A 24,591-nucleotide genomic window follows, 5' to 3' on the forward strand; every position below is an offset into this window, starting at 1 on the left:
TACTGTTGTTGACTCCTTCTAATTTTGAACATTTAGCAAAGTAACTTTTTTTATTTACAGCTAAATAAATGAAAGGTCTTAAGACAACCTAAACAGTTCAGCTGCATCAACAATTAACAAACAGCCTTCACAGAGAGTGATGCAACACACACACGACTGCTATTGCACCTCCCACAACCTAAGCATAAGCACCACTCTTCTGAACGATGGTAACCCCAAAAGTCAAAAACACAACAAACTCTTCTAAATATCCAAGATAACTGAACATTCATCATTAACAAGGCTTTTTCCTTTCTAAAAACTCATAAAATAACACTTCATTTCAAAATTTACTTTCCTAATGCAGTCTCACGCAAAGCATGCTGGGAACTGAATTTCATTCTCAACAAATCATCTTGAATTAACTTGTTGAAATTAAGTTAAACTAACTCAAAAGTAAGAATTAGTTACAGGAACTCAAAACATTTAAGTTAGGAATTTTTTTTATATAAAATTAAGTTTACACTACTTAAACTGTTTAATTTCTTTGAACATTCGGGTTTACAGTGTACCTTTGAGTTCTGATGAACACAAAAGAAGATCTTTTGAAGAATGTAAGACAGCAAATGGTTCTGGGGCACTTTTGAAAATAAAAAAGTAATTTTTCCTACTATGGTGGTCAATGGGGTCCAAGAACTGTTTGGTTAGAAGCATTTGCTCAACCAAACAAAAAAAATGTATACAGGTTTGGAACAACTAGAGAGTGGGTAATTCATGACAGCATTTTAATTTTTGGTGAACTGTCCCTTTCAAGTATAAAGTTATAAAATAAAGTTAAAATCAGCGCAAAGCCCTAAGCGAGAAAGATTTACCCCATTACCTAGATTTGAAAGTGGCCTGGAATTTATTATAAGCTAACCAAACATTAAGTTCAGTGTTAAATGCTGTTTTATCCAATTCTGATTGGTGCCGCAAAATACATTGCAAAGTAATGCCAGTAAGCAAGTAAGCTTGTTCCTCACATCAGGAACCATCCCTCTGGTAAACAGGTCAATCTCTCTTTGGGAGACAGAGGAATTTCCTGTTTCCTACACTTAACACCCAGAATGTAATCTCTCTGGCCAATTATCCTAAATTATCAAGCAAAATGGCTAAAACTCAAAGCCTCAGTTTAAATTAAATCAATGCTTCACTATCTGCCCTGCAGTGACATGCAACAGCATTCCAATGTAATTTAGTTTGCTACTCAGCCCCAATCTAACCTGTATTCTGAAAAAATGTGTGGCTATTGTATTTACGACAGTTTTCACACACTCCACACTTTCTATGAATCTGAATATATTTGAGGTAAATTACCTAAAGATAGTGGACGTAAATGAACAATAAACAGTTTTGGTCATGCTTGAAAACTTTCGATGCACTCCCCCAGCGTTCGTACAGGTTTCGGAAAGTTTTTTTCGACCATGAAATTCTGTTACGTAACAACTTTTCTTAGTACCTTATTGGACAATTCTCCCGGAAAAGCATGCCCACACATCAACCAGCTAGAGCCACACCCATCAATGCGCTGCGTCCGTGAAGTTCAGCTGTGTTTGTTTGTTCACTGCATTTTGGTGATGAATGTTATATAAACGGTGGATATTAGGGGTGGGAGAAAAAGTTGATGCATCGCGATTCATTATCTAACGATTCAGAATCGATTCTCAAAAATTCAGAATCGATTCTGTGTTCAATTCAAAGTGCCACTGCACCACTGTGTGGCGCGCGGGCACAGGCCAAACAGAATAACCCGTTGATAGACGAACGGCTTTGTTTTAGATGAAAAAGTTGTCGTTGATAAAAGCCATACTGTGTGCAAAGTCTGTGGCACCAAATTCAAATATTGCGGGAACATGACTAATATGAAGAAACATATTACGCAGTTCCACTCAGAGCTGGAGAAACAGCATTCTGTTCCAATCACGCACACTCCCGGTTACAGTCAAAGGACCCTCAAGCAAGTAGCAAAGCTTCCACCGAATTCTGAAAAGGCGAAGCGAATTACCCGGTCAGTGGCGGGTTTTATCGCCAAAGATTTGCGCCCTTACTCCGTTGTGGACAACCAAGGATTTCGCACGATGTTACAGGTACTTGAGCCATGATACAGTTTGCCCTCACGTCGTTATTTCAGTGAGAAAAGCATATAACTCTAATTTTGGTTAAAATCTAAAGTGTAATGTATTTGCACAGCAGGATAATTAATTACCAAAAATGTATGTTAAGAATCATTTTGGGAATCGAATCGTTACTCCCAGAATCGGAATCGGATCGTTAAGTGCCTTAAGATTCCCACCCCTAGTGGATATAAAGCTGGATTTTGAGATTGTTTAAAACTAATAGATATATTAGTTACCTCTAGTTGCCTCTATATTTTTCACTGAGAAAACATCATCCATCAGCAAACAATTCTCAGCACCTCAGACCTCGGTACACACTACCCTCACTTCAAACATTGAACTCTCCTCTTTCGCCCCATTGACTGACACTGAAGTCACCAGACTTCTCTCCAGCCACCCCACGACCTGTCCCCTTGACCCAATCCCCTCACATCTCCATCAGGCCATATCCAGCACACTCACACCTGCACTCACACACATCATCAACACCTCCCTGCTTGCCGGAACTTTTCCATCCACATTTAAACAGGCCCAGGTCACGCCCTTACTTAAGAAACCCACATTGGACCCCTCTACTACTGACAGTTACAGACCTGTCTCTCTCCTCCCATTTATTGCAAAAACACTTGAAAGGGCAGTTTTCAACCAGATGTCCTCCTACCTATTCCAGAATAAACTACTGGATGACAAGCAGTCTAGCTTCAAAACAAACTACTCCACTGAGACTGTGCTGCTATCGGTCACAGAAGCACTGCGGCTAGTGAAGGCGGAATCTAAATCCTCTGTCCTGATTCTGCTAGACCTATCTGCAGCGTTTGACACTGTCAATCACCAGATACTGCTAGCAACCCTGTCATCTCTAGGAATCTCAGGAACTCCTCTCCGCTGGCTCAAATCCTACCTCTCCGGCAGATCCTTCAGGGTGTCATGGGGGGGCTTGCTGACCACTGCTCACCACATGATCACTGGGATCCCTCAGGGATCGGTGCTTGGACCGCTGCTTTTTTCCATCTACACGACATCCTTGGGACCCATCATATGGGCACACGGCTTCTCGTATCATTGTTATGCTGACAACACCCAGATCTACATATCGTTTCACCCAGACGATACCACTGTAGCAGCTCGCATTACAGCCTGCCTAGAAGACAGGGTGTCATGTGACACCCCTTTTCATCTCTCTCCACTGGCTACCAGTTGAAGCCCGTCTCAGATTCAAGTCACTAATGCTTGCCTACAGGACTATCACTGGATCTGCACCGGCATACTTTCACATCCTCCTACACTCATACACCCCATCAAGAACCCTGCGTTCAGCAAACCAGCGGCGTCTTGTATTGCCTTCTCATAAGGGCAGTAAATCGCTTTCCCGCTCATTCTCCTTCACAGCTCCTTCCTGGTGGAACATTCTTCCTAACTCAGTCCGGTCAACCACATCTCTCACAACATGCAAAAAACAACTTAAAACCCATCTCTTCTGTGAATACTTGACAGACAAATGAAAAAAAAACACTAACCCTCTCTCTTTCTCTCAACAGGTAGTGGTCTAGTTTTTGTTGAAATTAGTAACTTTGCATTAGCACCTATTCTATTATTGCTCCTGTATGACATATCGCTTATTGCTCCCTGAACTCTCTGTTAAGTCACTTTGGATAAAAGCATCTGCTAAATGACTAAATGTAAATGTAGATGGAGCGGTCCCAGGGCTAAAAGATGCCGGTCATGAACTGCACGTGGTAAGTGAACCTGAGTCAAATGTCTGTGTTTTGTTGACAATCGGCGCGTACACAAACTTATAGTGAATCAACAGTTATGCAGGGATAATGCGATGGTGTATTGTGTGCTCGTGCTTAAGTTCGGCCCCCCTGCATGCGTTCAGGGCTCGCCTGTTTTCGTAAATAATCGCACAGCTGTATCTGTCTTTTATAAACATGATCAAACAACCAACTACACCCTTCGACTCTTTCGAAGAAACGAAGTATGCAATACTACTCTATGGGTACTCAAGATTAATATGAAATTGGCAGAAAACTGTGTATGTTACATCCGCTTTATGTCAACTAATCAGATTGGTCATCATCTGCCTTATTAATGTATAACCTTAAATATATCAGTTTCAGTGTTTAGTATTTTCAATACTGAGCAACTTGGCCCGACAACGAATGACAGTGTAAACTGAGCTGATATACAAAAGTTAGCCAGTCATAATAAAGGTCTTTTAAAGAAGTCCCAAAGTTACATTAGCAATAACTGAGGGTGGTCATTATCAAACAGGGTGGGTGAACATTATCAGTGGCCTAAAGAAGTATAGTAAAGTAAAAAAGGCTGTCAATTAAATCTAGTGGGATTAAAGACGAAAATGCATTAAACATATTATTGTATTCAAAAATAGTTACACTGTGCAACCAAACTGTCTTAGTTTGAGAACTTTTCTCAGCAAATATTGATATACAGTATATACTTATGACCTGAACACTGCCAGCACCACACTCTACACACCGAGCTACTGGAGTCGATTGCAGTTTAATTTCAATACTTGCTATCGTTGTTATTAATGTGGATCTTTTTACCTTAATTGGAGAGTACCATTTACGAGGACCTGGAGGTTTTCGCATGCCGTTATTCAAGATCCGAGAAGGAAGTGCCTCAAACTCTTGTTCGGGCATCTTTACTCTGGCATTCTTCGCTTTCTCCAGTTTAGCACCCTCATCAGTCGAACCTTTTTCACCCCAGCGAACCTTAAATGAGGATTGGACGTAGAAATAAACCATAAAGTCTAACAACACTAGGGGAAATGCATCTGTTTAAAATGCTTCTACTAAAAAAGATCTTGGCTATGGACAAAACCCAAGGGATGTTTAAATGTGAATAAATCGGTTAATGTAATGTATTGTTTAGAACATCAGAGAAATGTTGAGAAAACTCTCTGTGGCAATTGAACTGTGAAAGTCAGAAACAGGCTTTGCCTGGTGAGTTTTAAAAGTGCCATGCAAACTATTTTGAAGGTTTTAAGATGAACATTTTCATGCAACACCTTTTTATTACGTTTCACACCAATGAATAACCCTGTGGAGGCAACTCTCAACTGGAAATTTTCAGACAGAATCCATACACTGTAGCTCTCACGACACCAGGTTCCTCTCGGGACAAAGCTCTCTTCCTGTGCGATCTTTGAGCATGTGCTAATATAGTGACTGATGTTTTCTACAGGGAGTGATAAACACTTAATTACCTCCATTCTTTTAATTCCTCCCACTCCTCTTCCTCCATAGTAGGAGGCGTCAACTGTGGGCCACTTCTTCTTTGGAGATCCATCCTCTTCATCATCCTTATAAAGTAAACCACAATGACAACAAAAGTAAACTAAACAAGTTTGAAAAGAAAACACAACCCATAGATGCATAAAAGGCTCGCAAGAGTTGCTTGATTTGGGTCTCTTAAAACTGGCCACTGATATAGACGTCTATCGAAACGCTCACAATTGTAAAGATGTTTTAGCATTTTGTTCCATAAACATATTTGGAGAGTCTTGATGAAATGGCAAAGCATTTTCCTAAGTAAGGTCTGACTCACTCTTTTATAACATGACTTTTTCATTTATTGGCTCTTAGGAAGGCACGAGCCACTCTTACGCCCTCCCGTTCTCTTGCCGTTCCAATAAAATCAGTCCAAATTGGCTCGCTCCGGTTATGACTTTATTTTTCCAATTCTGAGTAAATGTATCCCTCTCCAATCGATCCTCTAGATGCAATTTAAACCTCTCGCGATATTTTATCGAAGTATCCAGATTAAATCATGAAGGTTAAAAGCTATCCCCTCCCTTCATACTTCAATTTGACCACACATTTGATTCCCCATCATATTTTGTTCAGTCACGAAAGTTTAGTGTAATAATTTTGAGTGAAGGTTTAACCCCGCCATAATCTTAAGGGAAATTTCTCCTATTCGCAGCCATTCCACATATGACATTCCTAAGGTCTTACAGAAGTGACATCACGAATAACAGATTTGTAAAAATATGCTATCGTATTACAGGGCTGTAATATGGCCAGATAGATCTAATTCATTACAGCAAAGCAGAGCCAGGACTGTTAAACAACAGGCTGACAGAGCCTAGACAGCTTTATAGGAACCAGCATCTCACCCAAAGGTCCTGGCACACTATGAAGTCAACATGAAAAAAAAAGAATATATTGGCTTTACATTAAGACAAGTTTAAATAATGTAGCAACTGAGCCCTTCAGCTGATATCATGTTGTTCAGTCATCTCGGTTTAAAAAGTGACCTCTTTCTACTCTGTATAAAAACTGTAATATGATAACATTGTCATGTCTTCAATAATATTGTCATGTCTTTAAAGCAGCATCCATATTTACAAGAGTTTAGCACAAGTAGATTTTTTTTAATGGCTCTCATCTGGTTTTTGAGCAGAAGTGTCTTATTTGGGCCAGGAATTTAGAGGACTTTGAAATGGAGACCATACTTTTCAAGCAAGCCACATTTAAATATGATGTTTTGCTGTGCAATAGAGAAAGGATCATAATGTTTAGTTAAATTCAGCTGATTTGATAAAAAGAATAAGAACACTGAAAAACTTGATACGCAAGAAACCCTACAGTTTGTCTGTATGACATGTTTTAAACATTTTAATATCATAATATTCAACTGTCATTAATCTCTATTGTTAATCTCTATATTTTAATTTATGTGTAGACTAATACAAGAAGGTTTCAGGAATTATTTACAGTACATATGACCTGTTTGCTGAGAGCGCGTGGTTTGAGTCGGAGCTCTTTCAAACTTATTCTTAATACATCGTTTATTCTTGTTATATCTTAAGACTTGTGTTTTAAATTGTTATTCTCCGAGGGTAAAACATATCCTTAAATATATCCCATACCAAAAATCGTACTTAAACGCACAGATAATTTATTTTTATCAGATCACTCGCTATTAGCCTCAGGCTGTTAGCATTCCCAGCCTGCCTGCTTACTGCTTAACACACTGTTCTCGTTACTACATCACTAATGGCTAATGTTTCAGATGTGTTTGTACCTCTGTGTGCAGATGAGGAAACGATCGCACTTCAGTCGGAACTGGAGGCTGTGGAGAAGCAGATCCAGGATCTACTAGAGAAGCAGACACGGCTGCGAGAACGAAAAACGGCGCTGGAAACATCCAGAGCTGACGCTCGCAAATCCGCGGTAAGTTTTCATCGCGATTTTAATACTCCTTCCACTTCTACTCCGCGTGTTTCTCTGCACAGAGCCCAGGCTTCGAGAACACGGTCAGCCCAAATGAACTTCACTCCTGCACCGGCACACCCACGGCGAAAGGCGCGAGCTAGGACTGGAGCGATGACCCAACCGCCGCCACCGGTCTTCGAGATCCCGACCAGGAACCGCTTTGCCGCCCTCTGCGAGACGGAATGCAACGCTGTGGTCATCGGAGACTCAATCGTCCGGAACGTACGCGCTTCCTCCACTAAAGGTAAGGTGCGCACTCATTGTTTTCCTGGCGCCCGTGTTCTTGATGTCTCTGCGCAGGTACCTGCGATCCTGAAGGACGATGCTAACGTCGGAGCTGTCGTGCTGCACGCGGGGGTGAATGACGTCAGGATGAGGCAGTCGGAGATCCTGAAGAGGGACTTCAGGAGTCTGATCGAGACGGTACGCAACGCATCGCCCACGGCGAGGATCATCGTATCAGGGCCGCTTCCTACCTACCGACGAGGGAATGAAAAGTTCAGTAGACTATTTGCTCTAAATAAATGGTTGATGTCATGGTGTATTGAACAGAAGCTGCTCTTTGTTGATAATTTTGATCTGTTCTGGGAGCGACCTAGGCTCTTCCGCCCTGACGGCCTGCACCCCAGCAGCATCGGAGCGGTTCTTCTGTCTGACAACATCTCAAAGACGCTACGCACCGCTTGACTACGTCTCCCAGCGGTAAGTCAAAACTTCAACCATAGTCTGTGTTCCTCCCACTCATCTGTTAGAAATGTTACTGCTTCCAAATGCATAGAGACTGTGTCTGTCCCCCGAATAATACTACAAAATAACAAAATAGCCAAATCTCAGAGAAAAAATCTAATCGTGATTAAACCTGAGGACAATGTAATAAACGACCAAAACAAACTCATAAAGTTCGGCCTACTTAATATTAGATCACTAAATTCAAAAGCAGTTATTGTAAATGAAATGATCACAGACAACAGTTTTGATATACTTTGCCTTACCGAAACCTGGCTTAAACCAAATGATTATTACGGTCTAAATGAGTGTACACCACCAAGCTACTGTTATATGCATGAGCCACGTCCGGTTGGTCGAGGTGGCGGTGTCGCAACAATCTTTAGAGACTTTCTTACTGTAACTCAGAGAACGGAGCATAAATTTAAATCATTTGAAGTGCTTGCGTTGAACATAATTGTTCCAATTGACAGTAAAAAACCATTGCTTTCTTGTACGTTGGCTACAGTGTATAGACCCCCTGGTCCCTACACTGATTTTCTGAAAGAGTTTGCGGACTTCCTATCGGACCTATTGGTTAACGTTGATAAAGTACTAATTGTCGGAGACTTTAATATCCACGTAGATAGTGCTAACGATGCATTAGCAGTGGCGTTTACAGAGCTATTACACTCTTTTGGAGTAACACAACACATCAATGGACCCACTCATCGATTTAATCATACACTAGACTTGATTATATCTCACGGAGCCGATCTAACCAATATAGATATTATACCTCAAAGCGACGATGTCACTGATCACTATCTTATAACATGTACACTGCGCACTGCAGAAATCAGCCGTTTAACTCGTTATCGACAGGGTAGAACAATTACCTCAACTACTAAAGATAGTTTCGCAAAGAGCTTGCCAGATCTGACTCCTTTAATAACCATACCAATAAATATAGAATCGCTCGATGACATGACCAGCAAATTGGGCACTATTTTCTCTAATACATTAGAAGCTGTCGCACCTATGAAGTCAAAAAAGATTAATGAGAAAAACGCAGCACCATGGTACAATAGCACCACTCGCGCCCTTAAAAGAGAAACACGTAAACTGGAGCGCAAATGGAAACAAACCCAATTAGAGGTCTTTAAAATTGCGTGGAAAGAGAGTGCAAACTGTTATAAAAAGGCACTAAAAGCAGCAAAGGCTGAGCACCTCCGTAACCTCATAGAAACTAACAAAAACAATCCAAGGTTTTTATTTAGTACAGTTGCTAAACTAACAAATAAACAGACTTCACCTGACCTGGGTATTCCGCCGCACCTTGGTAGCAATGATTTCATGAATTTTTTTACAGAGAAAATCGAAAACATACGAGACAAAATAGTAAAAACTCAACCTCCAAGTCTGTCCTATAAATTAGTACCAACCATCGCCCCAAAAGAAAGGCTACAGTGTTTTTCACCTATAAAACAGGAAGATTTAATTAAACTTATTGCAACATCTAAACCTACAACTTGCTTATTAGACCCCATACCAACTAAATTATTAAAAGAGTTATTACCCGTTGCAATTGAGCCCATTTATAACATTATCAACTCGTCAATTAATCTAGGCCATGTCCCAGGAGCCTTTAAACTGGCCGTCATTAAGCCTCTTATCAAGAAACCAAACTTAGACCCCAATGAACTAGGAAACTATAGACCGATTTCAAATCTCCCTTACCTGTCTAAAATACTAGAAAAAGTAGTGTCCACTCAGTTGTGCTCTTTCTTACAAAATAATGACATACACGAAAAATTCCAGTCAGGCTTTAGACCGCATCATAGTACTGAAACTGCGCTCGTTAAAATTACAAACGACCTGCTTATAGCATCAGATAAAGGTAACATCTCACTCCTAGTCCTGCTCGACCTTAGTGCTGCGTTCGATACTGTAGACCATAAAATACTTCTAGATCGCTTACACAATTATACCGGTATTCAGGGACAGGCACTACAATGGTTCAGATCTTACTTATCAGACCGACATCAATTTGTCCATTTAAATGGGGAATCATCAAATCTAACGCAAGTAAATTATGGATTACCTCAGGGATCGGTTTTAGGACCCTTGCTATTCTCCATATACATGCTGCCCCTTGGAAACATTATTAGAAAACATGGAATTAGCTTCCACTGTTATGCAGATGATACTCAGCTATATATCTCATCAAGACCAGATGATTCCTTCCAACTATCCAAATTGGCAGAGTGCATCGACGATATAAAGCATTGGATGACTTGTAATTTCCTTCTTTTAAATTCTAATAAAACAGAAATATTACTTATCGGACCAAAGACACGTGAGCAGAATATTTCGGATTATGACCTGCAAATTGAAGGCTGCACTGTTACTCCAACAAATACAGTTAAAGACCTTGGCGTTATATTAGACAGCAACCTGTCATTTAAAAATCACATCTCAAATGTCACAAAAACAGCCTTCTTCCACCTTAGAAATGTTGCCAAATTGCGAAATATTTTATGTGTGGCTGACGCAGAGAAGCTTATTCATGCATTTGTGACCTCAAGACTTGACTACTGTAATGCACTGCTTAGTGGTTGTCCTGCAGCATCAATAAACAAACTACAGTTAGTTCAGAATGCAGCTGCCAGAGTTCTAACCAGGTCCAGAAAATACGATCACATAACCCCAATGTTATCAACCCTTCACTGGTTACCCATTAAGTATCGTATTGACTTTAAAGTTCTTTTAATTACTTATAAAGCCTTAAACGGTTTAGCCCCTACCTACATAACAGAGCTTCTACCACACTACAACCCATCACGCTCTCTAAGATCTCAAAACTCCAGACTTTTGATAACACCTAGAATAACTAAATCCACCAAAGGGGGTAGAGCTTTCTCATACGTAGCACCTAAACTCTGGAATAGCCTCCCCGATACTATTCGAGGGTCAGACACACTCTCCCAATTTAAATCTAGATTAAAGACACATCTTTTCAGCCAAGCATTCACTAACACATAGCTAATGAACAGCAGCTACGCTAATTATTCTCTTTCTGTTTCTGCCCTCGCCTCGGGATGCCCATCCCGAGGTAGGGAGAGATTCCGCCAGGCCCAGATGAACGTCATATGCCCATCCACAACTAGAGATTACGCCAGCTACATCGGAAAATCCCGTGCCATCCTCCTGCGAGAGCCTGCGGACTGACTGACCATCCAGCTCCATCCAAGGCAATTCCATCACCACCCAAGAAAAAGGCGACCATCTGGCCGGCCCAGCTCAGACAATTCCATCCCCAACCGAGAGCAAAGACGGACTACCTGTCACATAAATGCTAAATTTACAATACTTGGTATTTAATGCTAAACTTACATCACACGACAGCAGTTTGAAGTTATGGCTGCACTCAGTGACTTTGATTGGAGGTAGCTGGGTGGGTGTTGTAGGGAGTGGGGGGGCTTGTTGGTTGTGGTTCGGGGCGTTTCATTTGTTGGGACTGTGTGGGTCTGGTCTGGTTGGTCTTGTTTTGTGGTCGATGTCGGACAACAGAGGAATAAAGTTAATTATGCCATTACTACTTTTCCCTGGTTGTTCCTCTGTTGTCTGTTGTTGATCGCGGAATGGGACCGGGTTGGACCTGCACGGTTTCGGCGGGTGGGGCTTCCTGGGTCGCGGCTCGTGGGCTCTCCCTGTTCTTCGTGGACGTTGCTCGGTGGCTTTGGTCGGGGTCACTGAGTGCAGCTATGACACGTCAGAGGAGATCTGGCCCTCCCGGCTGAGCCTGGTTTCTCCCGAGGTTTTTTTTTCTCCATTATTCAGCATTGGAGTTTGGGTTCCTCGCCACAGCAGAGCAGTGCAGTGTTGGCTTGCTCACCGGGAGACTGCATTTATTTATTTATTTATTCATTTATTTATTAGATATTATTTATTATAATGATCTTGCTTGGTCTATAAACACCATGCACTGTGCTGTGTTTTACCTTTCTGTGTTTTTCTTATTTGCTCCTGTAAAGCTGCTTTGGAACAATGCACATTGTGAAAAGCGCTATATAAATAAAATTGAATTGAATTGAATTGAATTAATCTTTCATCAAAAAGTGTATAAGAATATGATCACAAATAGTCCAATGTAATATGTTAAGTGTGTTACAGTATATAGACTGTAAAAAAATAATGCTGTAATTTTTCAGCAGCTGGGGCACCTGTAAAATACCATAAAATAACAGTTTTATCACTGTTTTATTTGATAATTTTACAGTTTTTACCGCATTTCAAAAATACATCAGCTGTGGTGCCAGTCAATTACCATAAAATAACATTTCTGTCACGTAAAATTTGATGGGTTTTTTTTTGTATAGTAGGAAACCATAAGATCACAGTGTACAGCTTTTCTTCTCTCTAAATCGCAAATATTAAACTTTGGCACATTATTGCACATGAATAACCTCATATCACGTAGGTTTGTGCTTTTGCCACTTTAATGTAAAAAATTTGAATTTTATAATTATAATAATGTGCTCTTTTACAGACCTCTCCAAATCACAGGAAATGGAAATACTTACCGAACTGTCTTCAACGACTTGTGGTGGAGGGTCATGGATAATCTACAGTGAAAGAGAGAGAGAGAGAGAGAGAAGAATGGATAAACAATCTCACATGCGTCCACTCACGCTTGCATGTCAGACCACATGCTCTCTAGAGTAAAAAAAGTGTGTTTTTCTCTTACACTGGCATGTCAAAAGACCTAAGTAATGTTTTCAGTGTGTGCCAAAAAATCAGGTTACACAAAAACACATGGCTAAAGAATTACACCACCCCCCACCTTCCCATTTTAAGCGTGTTTACAAGCCAGTTAGGATGACCTAAAAATCTGGAGACCAGATCTGTTAAGCTAAAGGTAGGATGGCAAAAATAAATATGAAGAAGGAGGGTCTGTGTTCATCCAAATGCAAAACAATTGTGAAAGACCACATGTTTGTTTTTGTTTTGAAACTCTCTGGAGTTTTCGCAATTATGTAAACATGTGAAAGTGTAATAATTGTGTCTGCTCCATTGGTTTCTCTTTTGTGTTTAGGACTGGGACCTTCATTTAACAATTGTATATTTGTTATATAATACAGTATTAGACATTTGTTTACTTGGCAATAAGTAGGTATGAATTTAAGTTTGAGTAATGTCACTATTCCTCTCAATTTACAATTTTATTTTCCATGGTAACACAGAAGAGCTTTTCTAAACAGAGTCGTGTTCCCTTGAAGTTAACAGGGAGATTTCAAGTGGCCAACAGACAGAATTACCTTGTTAAAACAGACAGGACTTTTTCCGTTTTACTTTTCAAGACTTGTAAAAATATTCTTTTTCAAAGGCATTTTGCCCAGCAGATTTAAACTTGACCAAAATGCATAGTTATTAAACTCAAAAACCTTTATGTTAATAAATAAAGCCAAGTTATTTAAACATACTGTAGAAATAAGCTCATGCTAATTCAGTCCATGATAGTCTCTGTGGAAACTGATGATGGTTGAACATTATTTTAGTGGGTTCACTCGATCATCTACCCTTCCATGAACTTCACTACAGATCTCTATGCTCCTCTAACATAGGAATGACTCATTTCTTCTATTTTCCTGTTGTTCATTTCCAGAAAAACACCCATCCAAAGACACATCCTGTGACACTTTAAGTTATTTGATGTTCTTCTGAAATGAGGAGAAAATCCAAGCCTCGGCTTCAAACTATGTATGTATGTATGTATGTTAACCATCTCTGCATGTATAACAAAAAGTCGTTTCACATAGTTGATTAAGTGGAAAATAGACATTTGCCAAGTCCAGAACAAAGTCATTGCAGTTGCATATGGTAATTAGAGGTCTGCAACCCGACCCGAGCCCGACGGGTCCCGAAAAACTTGCGGGCTTCAGGTCGGGTTTGGGTTAATGTTTAATGAATAGCCTCGGGTTCGGGTCAGATTCAGGTTTGTAACAAAAAATATATATAGGCTATATACAAAGTTTGCGTGCCGTGGCGTAAAAAAAACACGAGAGAAAACACACACTTTTTGCATAAACTGTTCTGCGCACGTGCTCCTGCTCTTGTCCTCGTTGTCACAACACAGCAGGTGATGGTAAGATGAGTACGATAAAGCAAAATATTAGCAATGGAAAACGTATTACAGTTCCAAATGATGCAGGGAAAGCTGCACTCTGGAAGAATTATGATCTTGTCATTACTGTCAAGACTGGCCTGTAGTATCCTCAGCATCCCTGCAAGTGACGTTAGCAGCCGCAGCGAGAGGAACTTCAGTGTAGCTGGGCTAACTTTTAATCAGAGGAGGACGGCGCTTAAACCAACAGTTCCAGATGGTTCAAAAATGATTTTTGACTTTTACACCTGTTCAACCACAGCAAAGTTTTGTTATGGTAAGTCTGTGCTATTTCTTATTTTTTCTTGCGTGTTCACTGCTGAGGGGGCCGCCGTGCCTTGATGAAACTGTGTTTGCCTACATGTAGCTATTTGTTTAATTATCATCGTAAGCAATCATAAAATGCAGCACATTTCAACAAAGCTTGCTGTTAAACGCACTTCAGGTTCGGGTCGGGTTCGGGCTTAAAATGTAACTGTAATGGTCGGGCCAGGTCGGGTCGGGTTAAACAACCTTGGGTACGGGCCGGGTTCGGGCTTTCGTTTAAAGCCCGTGCAGACCTCTAATGGTAAAACAGGATGAACAAACAGGTTTTATTGTGCTATATCATCCACTTAACAGTGACCATAATGATGAATAATAGGTTTAAGAGGCATGATGTAAATAAGGAATAATAATGGGCCAAGAACTGAGCCATGGGGAACACCGTAGTTGAGAAAAACAGTTGGTGGTTTATAATTATGCATGGCAATTCGGATTCGCTTAATAGGACTAGTTGTTATAATCCCACTATTTCAGCACAGTTGAATTGCCCAGTAGGACATTTCCCACGCCTTATGCAGGGGGGAGCAGTCAAGAATATGAATAGAGCAACGGTTCTCAACTCTGGGCCGCGAGATCCATTTTCCTGCCGAGTTTAGCCCCAACTCTGATATAAAACACCTGAACAAGCTAATCAGCGTCTTTAGGAATAGATGCGTTCAACTTAATAAGGCACTGCGCAAATCTATCAGCGTATGACATTTAAGTACCGCGATAGCGATTCAAGTGCAGATTGCTCGGTAGGCATTTGAATCGTTCTTGCGGTACTTTAATGCGATATGCCAAACAATCTGCGCAGCCCAGCATTAAAGAGCAGGTTTCATGAATCTCATAAAATTGCCGGCATTGCAGTGTGTAACGTAGCTTTCCTTCAATTTTAACAATCTGCAAAGTTGTTAATCCAAAAAGTCCATGATAAATTAAGATATTGGCCTCCAAAGTAAGGAGTCGACTCCGAACCATGCTTTGGTTGTTGTGATGGTTGTCATGTCATCTATGTATGCCCTGATTGGAGGTAGGCACAACACATTTTTCAAACGCTCTCCTCCAACCACCCAACGCGATGCCCGGATTATTATTTCCATTATTTCATGATACATTTTCCGTAGGTGTTCCTCAATATCTGTTATAGGTACTTTAAGGGTCCCAGTTTTTTCTTGGCTAAAGATGCTACTGATGAACTTGTAAGGATCTTTGTAGAAAGCGGTCCTGGTTCGCTCCTTCTTCTTATGTTGCTTTCTCAAGCTCTTCACAACGAGGCTAGTCGACTTTTAATATCAACTTGTAGTGCCTCTAGGCCCTTCCTTTCCTCTTCTGTGGCCTTCTTCCACTGTTTTCGCAGGCTCCTCCTTTCTCTGACAAGTCTGTCAATTTCTTTTTTTCTCCTGGATTTAGGTCGGCCCGTCTTCTCCTTCTGTGACCTTGGGTTCTTGCTTTTCACTTCAAATCTCTCCACCCCATAGGTGTAGATGATCCCCCCATCTTCTCCAGTTTTCTTTCCACATCTCCTTTTTGGCCTGCTGAAAGCTGGACGAGATGAGAGTCAATGGTTGCCCGTTCTTTGTTGCGGGATTGAGGCCAAAGTATCTCTGGTCTTCTTCCACCATTTTCCTTTCTACTGCTTGCTGCGGCTGGGTAGTCTCCAGGTTGCTGACTGCTGGTAAGTTTATGTCTGGTTGGGCTTCGTCTGGGGTTCTGATACCCTGTGGGCTGTGGTGTTTGTCCCACCACTGGCCTTCACCCGAATGATTTGCCCTACCTCTTGTGAAGTATTGGTCAATGCGAGGCCCCTCACTAAGCTCTCTCAGGCACTTCTTCTTGCCCTGATAGATTTTAACACCTTTCTCTGATGTTACCTTTGTCCAGCCGCAAATGCATATCCGTAGTTTCTGTCCTGTTGTTCCAACTTCTGCTGTGCTGATCTCTTGGTTCTTTGTCATTTCCATTCCAAGGTCAGTTGCCATGTGATCCACCAATGAGTCATCTTGCGCCCCCGCTCTCGCAGACTATTCTTTCTCTTGTGTCTTTCGTAGCCATAGATGGGTGGACCCATTACGCTTATGGTTATGGATCCTGCCGACATGGGTAGCTAGCCCATGTCTGCCCCGTTGGGGTCTATTCCCTCCTGCCAGCAGTCTCTCCAGGCTGTCACCAGGTCTTTCCCTGGTTGTAAGCTGCCCTTTCACAGCAGTCACTGGTTTTAACCAGATTACTCAGATTCGCTTAATAGGACTAGTTGTTATAATCCCACTATTTCAGCACAGTTGAATTGCCCAATAGGACATTTCCCACATCGTATGCAGGGGGGAGCAGTAAAGAATATTGCAATGTAATATTGTCTGTCTGTGAGATAAGAAAAGAGACCAGATGCAGCACCTGAGATACCTATCTCTGAAAGGTGAGAGAGTAATAACTTGTGACAGTCTGTATCAAAAGCTGAGCCAAGGTCAAATAATAAGAGATTGGAAAGATTACTTGAATCACTAGAAAGCAGTTTAAAGCATTTTCAGTGCTATGATATAAGCGGAAACCAGACTGAAATATATCAAAACGATCATTGAGAGCTAGAAATGACTGCAGCTAAGTGCCGACAGCCTTTTCCATAATTTTTAAGACAAACTGGAAATTGGGTGATAGTTTGCTGGATCCAACTTTGGTCTTTTATGAAAAAACAAACTACATTTAATCTGCATTTCTTCTGGAAAAACAATGAGGAAAAATAAACCTATTTTGACTTTGAGGACACTGAAAGTTCACAAATGATCCAAGATTTGTTCTAAAAATCCAAGGTGGCCCTGGAGACCTTAACAAAACACTACAGGGCAAACCTAATTAAATTTTATTTAATACAACTTGCACAGACAGCTTGGAGACCAACTCATCTTTGCTGTATATCCCAAGCTAAATTAAATGGTTTTAAACTACAAAGTATATAAGGCGGGGGTCACCAACTAGCAGACTCAAAAGCCTTTTGACATAATAAATAAATGAACGCCTAACATTATTTTCTAATGCAATCAAATTTATACCAGGCACATCAAGGTCCGCTCAGTAGCAGTTTGGATCCTACGGCTCTACGGACAGTTAACATATGCTACGTTCAGACGTCAACGCCGTGGAGTGAAGAGAGCCGAGACAGACTCGCTGCACAGCTCGCAGACAGATGTAACTGTCAGTGACTGAAAAACAATGTCCTTTTCAAAAGTTAGAAAAGTTGACGCTGAAAACCATGTTTTCCGAGATGAATGGGTCGAGAGATTTGCATTTATTCTTCCTGCATCGACACGCACGAGGCCAGTTTGTCTCATTTGCTCGGAGTCTGTTGCGGTTGTCAAAATTGGAAACGTTAAACGGCATTATGAAACTAGACATAGACACTATGAAGAAACTTGCCCACAGCAGTCTGAGGTAAGGACACAGAAAATATATTGGCTCAAAGCCCAGTAGTAGCGATCTACACGGGTCCTCCCTCACTCACTTACTGCCCAACAACGAGCATATGAATGTTCACTAAGAATACAGTGGATCTTAGGAAAACATAACAAGCCCTTTACTGATGGGAAAATAGTAAAAGAGTGCATGGAGGCTGCGTGTGAAACACGTTTAGAAGGAAAATAAAGACATTAACTAAAAGAAAATATTAAACAAACAGCCACAAGAAGAGCAACAGCCACAAGAAGAGCTGAAATGTTATCAGAGGATGTTCAGTCACAACTTGATGCTGCTATTTGTTAATCTCAGTTCAGCAGAAAACAACACTTTAGTTTTCTTTTAAAGTTGTTAATGTTGAAATGAATGTATGTTCAGTTCAGGTTTAGAGATTAGGGCATTTTTCACATTTTCCTTCATTAAATTGTTGTCAGACAAGTTGACAGAATTTTCATTCTGTATAGTGAACCATCCAATTTACACCACATTAATATTCATGTTGTCACGACTAGCATGGTGGAAGAACCCAATTGCAGGCAGCCGGTGGTGAAGGGGTTAACACAAAGGTTTATTAAATAATAAAACACAAAACAAAGATCCACAAGGGGATAAAACAACACTAACAGATAAATAATACCCGAACTTGACAGGAACAATAAACTGGACTGGACTAAACTAATATAACACTCGACACTACTGACTGGACTAGACTAAACTAGGGATGTGACATTTGAAACGAGGCTTCGGAGCTTGTGTCGAGCAATAATGGGCGTGCCAGATGAAGCCTCGATTCGAAGCTTGTGTCGTTACTGGAGAAATCACGTGACCATGACAAACGAAGCTTCACTTTCTGCTCAGTCAGGTGCGCATTTCGCTTTGCGTGTCAGAACGTTCGAACCCCACAGCTATTTTATGAGTTCTTTGCCTTATTCACATTTTAGTCACACATAATAATGTATAGATAATATTGTATGTGATTATGTGCGTGTGAGCATTATTCTGTACAACACTATCGAATCGTATGAATATGAACTCATACTAATATTTATTGCCACGCTTGAATGGGTAAATTCATTTATTATATTTACCATTAACACACGTTGTACTCTAAGCTTCATTTGTACACATAACATTAATATTCATCTGAATTTCACCTGCTGGTTGCTTCGTCTGACAGAGCTTCTTACAGAAGCGGCTGCTATATGTTTTATTAACCAACAGATGGCGCTGTTTTCGACAGTCTCGAAGCTTTTAATCTTATCTCGAAACAGTCAGGGGAAGGTCTCGGTGCTTCATTTGAGGCTTCATTTCCCATCACTGGACTAAACTGAGACACGACTAAGAAAACAGGAACAATGAATAACGCTTCGCAAGGTAACTTACACAGGTGAGCACACAGCAGGATACACAGACAGGTAGCACACAACGAACGAGCACAGGACAATGAAAACGAGGGCATTTTATGGGGAGACAAACAAAGGAAGATAACGAGGGGCAGGTGAGGAACATGAGACACGGCAGGGAAACAATACGGGAAACGAGAGGGGCGGGGCTAAAATATGCGACACCGGAGAGAGAGAGAATATGGAAGGCCCACAGGACCAAAACGTCTCTCTCCACATATAACAAGGGATCCTGCCGTGATTCTGCCACAAGATCAAGAAAGACATGACAAGATGAGGCAGAATCACGACACATGTAGTTCCAACTCGAATGGATCAAGTTGGTTTAATGATGAAATAATAAAAAAATTCAAAAGCAAATTTTTCAGATCTATGAGATAGACTCACCACGGTACAGCAGAGAGGCCAGAACCACCAGAGGAAGGCCAGAATTAGCAGTAATAACACAATGAAAAGTGCTATGGCCAAGATCGTACCATCAGACTGCAATGAAAAACAGAAAACAGACCACTTTTGATATGATACTAGCATTCAGATCACAGTGAAATGCATAAAGATTCCTCTGAAAATGAAATGATATTGCAGTGATGTTATCTCTGGTTCAAACAATGACTCCTTGAATCGGAAAGCTTTGAAAACAACAGATAATTCATGTCAGTGATATCGCTTACAAGTGGTCTCATGGGGAAATCTCATAACCTGCTGGATTGTGAGGGATGTTTGGATTTGGCTTACATTTGTGTTGCACATGATTGGCACCTCTCTAATAGCATTTCAGCAATCTATTAAAGTTCCTGCAGCCATAATCAGATCATGTTGCTTCCGTTGCTTTAAACAGGTTAATACATTTTTCCTTGGGCCATTTCATTTGCATTTCCAATAACATAAGAGCAAGAACATAAATTTTCACAGCTCTGGGGAGTTTTGCTCCAGGTATTGTTATGTTACTATTCCTGGGACTCAACTTGCAGAAATAAATAACATCATTTTCTATAGTTACAACCTTGCAAAAAATATTTGTATCATACATATGAACAGTATGTGAAAATAATACTTTGAATAATACTTACACAGCTTACAGTGGTGATGGTCACAGAACTGGAGATAAAACTCAAGCCTTCATTCATGCTAACATATAGGGAGGCTGCCCTACAACATACATTATGAAAAATCACTTTACGAATTTACACACAGACCTTATGATTTACAGATGCATATATTTATCCAAGGAAACTTACATTCCCTCATCCCGGAGAACAGGAGCTGGACATAACAGGTACGTGTCCTCCACTATCAATGGCTTAACCACTACAAAAAAGAAAAGAATATGTACAATTACATTTCAAAGTCTAAAGCAGACTCAAGAGCGGCAGATGATTGAAAACCTTATGATATCCTTTTGGTTGATTTCATTTAGTTGACCTGAAAACATCTGGTGTAAATTCTCGGTTGGACTTCATTCACGTTGAGAAACTAATCCACTTGTTTTCATCACCCTGGATTTAAATAGTACTGCTTTCCTGGTTGATGTACCGTCGCTATACACTGATAAGCCAAAACATTATGGCCACCTGCTAATATTCTGTTGGTCCTCTGCGTGCTGCCAAAATAGCACAGACCTGCAATTCAGCACAATGTCAAGGTGGTGGTGTGAACAGGACCCAGGGTTTCTTGGTAAAATACTGCAATTGAATCCCTGTTATTAAAACCTTACAACTTTTAATCTCCCAATTGAATTGTGACAATAGGGAAAAGAGGCTCGTGGCCACGCTTTGTCTGGCATGCACAAAATTTACTTGCTCATACGCTATACTGCAATGAATGAAATGGAGAGGAGATCCAAGAACATCCCAATCAAATATCGATAATTCATATTGATTAATGTATCAGCATCTGACATTGGAAATATGCTTGTGTGGGCTGTTGGTTTACGTTAAATAGAATCAAGAGTTCTGGCAGAGGTTACAGTCATCACTTTGCTTTGTTAAGCTGTTTATTACAAGTGCAAATGGTTGCGAGTTGATTGATAAATCAATGGGATTACTGTTGATGACAAATTGATTCTGAGCAGGATGAAGAATGAATGTAACTAATGTAAGTCCATGTGTTTTTTATTCAACTGTGTCCTGTTTGATAAAACTGTATTTCAATGCACTGTAAGTTGCTTTGAATGGAAGAGTCTGCCAAATGCACAAATGTAAAATGTTAATGTAAATCTGATTATTTGAGGACTACGATAAAGCCAGCAAGTCTCAGTCAACACTGTTTATTTAACTGACCATCTGATGTATATTAAACACAAGACTGCTAAGAACCTCTATTCTGAGAAATTCTGAGGAAACAATTCACTAGATTTTCCTCTTTATTTTCTACCTGCGAAACAGTTAGCACCTACATATATTATTTAGTTATTACAATTACACCATTATTCTTATACTTTTAAATGAATTACAATCAGGGCTTGACATTAACACCCACCAACCCACCAAATGCGGATAGATTTCAGCTGTGGCCAGTAAGACAGCTACTCCCACTAGCCATTTTGTCGGGTTGAATATAAGCTGTGACCTCCGGAGATCGCATTTGTCACATACGTCATCAAGGTTTATTATTTCAGGTTTTATTTCAGAAACATAACCGTTACATTTCAAGGCAAGAATGATACTACAGTGATCATGTAAGAGAAATACGTTTTAATTTTATAATGTTTTAACTGACATAAGACAATAGCGTACGCGGTTGACAAATGAGACCTCTGGAGGACGCAGCCTTCAAATTGAGACGCAGCTAACGTTACTGGTTCAGAACGGACACGCTATTGGGAAGATAGGATAACTTTTTTTACAGTATCGGTTATGATTAAAATAACCTTCAATCCAATATCAAACAAAAGCATACAATTCAGACACCTTTTGCATACTATTGGGCTACACCACTAAATCCACTTTAGATCTAATTTCAATGGCACAAACAGTTTGTGTATGCTGGCAATTATCTTAATTTACAGGATATCCTCTCATGTGTTTACAAGAGTAAACACAAAACAGGCCAGAGCAATGACAGAGTACATTTTCTGGAAGTAGGGCCCAAGGGTGGAAAAGTGGGACTGGTTTGCTGAGGATTGACAAAAAGGATTTTTTAATTTAGGTTGTTTTCATGATACAGCTCATCAATGGATGTTCTCGTCTTTATCAGACAAAAACAATTATCATGCTTTGTTTGCATACCTTAACTGCTTTAGTGTTTCAATGGTTAGAACCAACATGGGACACATAAACATAATTATAAGACTATAAACAATCCAAGCCACAGAGCTCAGGATCTTAACTATAAAAATGGGTCATAGGCCTGTTTCAACAGGACAATATCTGCAACAACACTGACAACACTGTATAGCTGCAGATGACAAACATTACACAGGTGCAAACATTTGTAAATTGTGTATGTGGCCTTAGAGTCCAATAATATTGTAAACAAAAACATTTTAAAGAGACACAGTGTCACAGTTACAGCCGCTGTGACTCATATGACAGACTCAGCAACACTACACTGTGCAAGAAAGGATGTGGATCCTGTTAAAACATTAGACCTACAGTAAAAACTGCAAGGGGTTGTGCTGACATTTGCTTGAGGGGATTTGCTTACTCCCCTAGACTCTTGTGTGGCACTTATTCTCTTATTTCTTCTTCATTTGGCTTTTAAACCCCTATACCCATTTAAAAATACACTTAGCCCAAAACAAATAGGAATGGCATTTCGCTTGGCATGGCAAGCCGTTCCCAGTTTTCTGTGGAAAGTAGACCTCTGGGATCCGTAATGAAAATAAGAGCTAATCATAAGAGTTTATAGATTCTGACTCAAATCATGCCAACCATATGGTGATTGTGCAAGAAAATTCACGAAAATGTCTTATATAAGACCGCATTAAACAGAAGTACTCAGTTTTCAATAGTTTTAATACCAAAAATTAGATGTCAGGCAAGTTATCATATGGTTAACTAATAGCCACGTGATAGCCATGTACTTACTTCTGGTAAGGGTGTCATTAATTCGGAAGCTGCAAAGGACCTTATCCACATTTCTAGCATGAAGAAATCCATTTCCTCTCACTACAACTTGGAACGTCTCTATAAAACAGCAAGTTCATGCAAAACAATGTTAAGTCGCATTTTAAATTTGCGATGTTTCACTCATTTATCATGATTCTTTTTATTTGTATTATTATTCTTGTCTTTCTTCATGTTTTGTTGTTGTATTTCTTAATAATGGATGTATTTACTTGTTGTAGGGCTTTGGGTGCAAGAAAAGCGCATTATAAATAAAATGCATTATTGTTATTATTATTATTATTAAGTCATATTGGGAATTCTGTTGGTCGCATATTAAAACAAATCAAATAGCTGTCAATACAAATCAACAATGTGGCTGGCAAATGTCTGAAGGTTAACAATTCGCTCTCCAGAAATAAGATGTTATGCAAACTTTTTGTATTTTTGAAAGACATAAATCACAAAAATAAAGCAAGCAAGATTAAAGACTCTTACCTCAACATTACAGAGACACAAAAATCTATGTTCAAAGTTTACATTGACATTTTTTTATTATGTAATGATTTCTAAAAGCCTTTCGTACATTACCGCAAGTTGCTTAAAACTGTGGCTCAAAGTTGCTCAAAGCTTAGTCTCTATGGCTGAGTATCGAATGGAGATATCATATATCCACTAAGGTAAAGTGATCAATAGTGATGTAACTACAATTTCTCAAGGGTCGTTCTTTACAAGAGGGAATCTATAAGAGCCAAACCTTTAAATGCCTTGACTTAATTCTCAATTAAAACACTCACTTTTGCCTTTATTTCCTTTGACAAAACCTTTTGTATTCTGTTACTGTGGCATTGTCAAATTGTATGACTTAAGATAAGAAGCTGTCCTGGTTATTCATAGAAAACTGATTCATTAGAATAAACCTTGCCTAAAGATGAGCTGTGCAACAGAGGATTGATCTACAGTATAGAGTGAAATAATCGTACTTCTTTACTCACCTCCAGCACAGATACTTGAAGGCTCTGCGGCAAGGATCTCAATGCATGATTTTTTCAGGATCTGACAGACACAAAAAGGCAAAATAAGCAGATATTTAAATGATTCTTGATTTTTAAACAATGACCAACTAATGTAAAAAAAAAC

The 24,591-nt window shown here is 40.0% G+C and overlaps 2 protein-coding genes across 8 annotated transcripts in view; one reads left to right on the forward strand and one right to left on the reverse strand.

Annotated features, from left to right (window-relative positions):
- Positions 1 to 24,591, reverse strand: part of antxr1a (ANTXR cell adhesion molecule 1a) — a 47,594-nt gene that overhangs the window by 8,842 nt on the left and 14,161 nt on the right. For all 5 annotated transcript variants that reach the window (XM_057357288.1, XM_057357286.1, XM_057357287.1 and 2 more), the window contains 8 exons: positions 24,447 to 24,507; positions 23,434 to 23,532; positions 20,644 to 20,713; positions 20,476 to 20,554; positions 19,793 to 19,888; positions 12,673 to 12,714; positions 5,368 to 5,463; positions 4,706 to 4,873 (listed from right to left, as the gene is read on the reverse strand). In XM_057357288.1, the coding sequence (XP_057213271.1) occupies positions 4,706 to 4,873; positions 5,368 to 5,463; positions 12,673 to 12,714; positions 19,793 to 19,888; positions 20,476 to 20,554; positions 20,644 to 20,713; positions 23,434 to 23,532; positions 24,447 to 24,507 (711 nt within the window). The remainder of the gene's footprint in view (positions 1 to 4,705; positions 4,874 to 5,367; positions 5,464 to 12,672; positions 12,715 to 19,792; positions 19,889 to 20,475; positions 20,555 to 20,643; positions 20,714 to 23,433; positions 23,533 to 24,446; positions 24,508 to 24,591) is intronic.
- Positions 5,554 to 12,653, forward strand: LOC130568436 (uncharacterized). 3 transcript variants are annotated; one of them, XM_057357294.1, is made up of 4 exons: positions 5,563 to 7,339; positions 7,402 to 7,603; positions 7,682 to 8,083; positions 11,206 to 12,645. In XM_057357294.1, exons 2-3 carry the CDS (start codon positions 7,433 to 7,435, stop codon positions 8,066 to 8,068), a joined length of 558 nt encoding a protein of 185 aa, XP_057213277.1. In that variant the 5' UTR covers positions 5,563 to 7,339; positions 7,402 to 7,432; the 3' UTR covers positions 8,069 to 8,083; positions 11,206 to 12,645. The 3 variants fall into 3 exon arrangements, with proteins under 3 accessions (XP_057213276.1, XP_057213277.1, XP_057213275.1); XM_057357293.1 differs by lacking the exon at positions 7,402 to 7,603 and having other exon boundaries at positions 5,554 to 7,339; positions 11,206 to 12,653; XM_057357292.1 differs by having other exon boundaries at positions 5,575 to 7,603; positions 11,206 to 12,631.

Source organism: Triplophysa rosa, linkage group LG17 (genome assembly GCF_024868665.1).
Source record: "Triplophysa rosa linkage group LG17, Trosa_1v2, whole genome shotgun sequence".
Lineage (NCBI taxonomy): Eukaryota > Metazoa > Chordata > Actinopteri > Cypriniformes > Nemacheilidae > Triplophysa > Triplophysa rosa.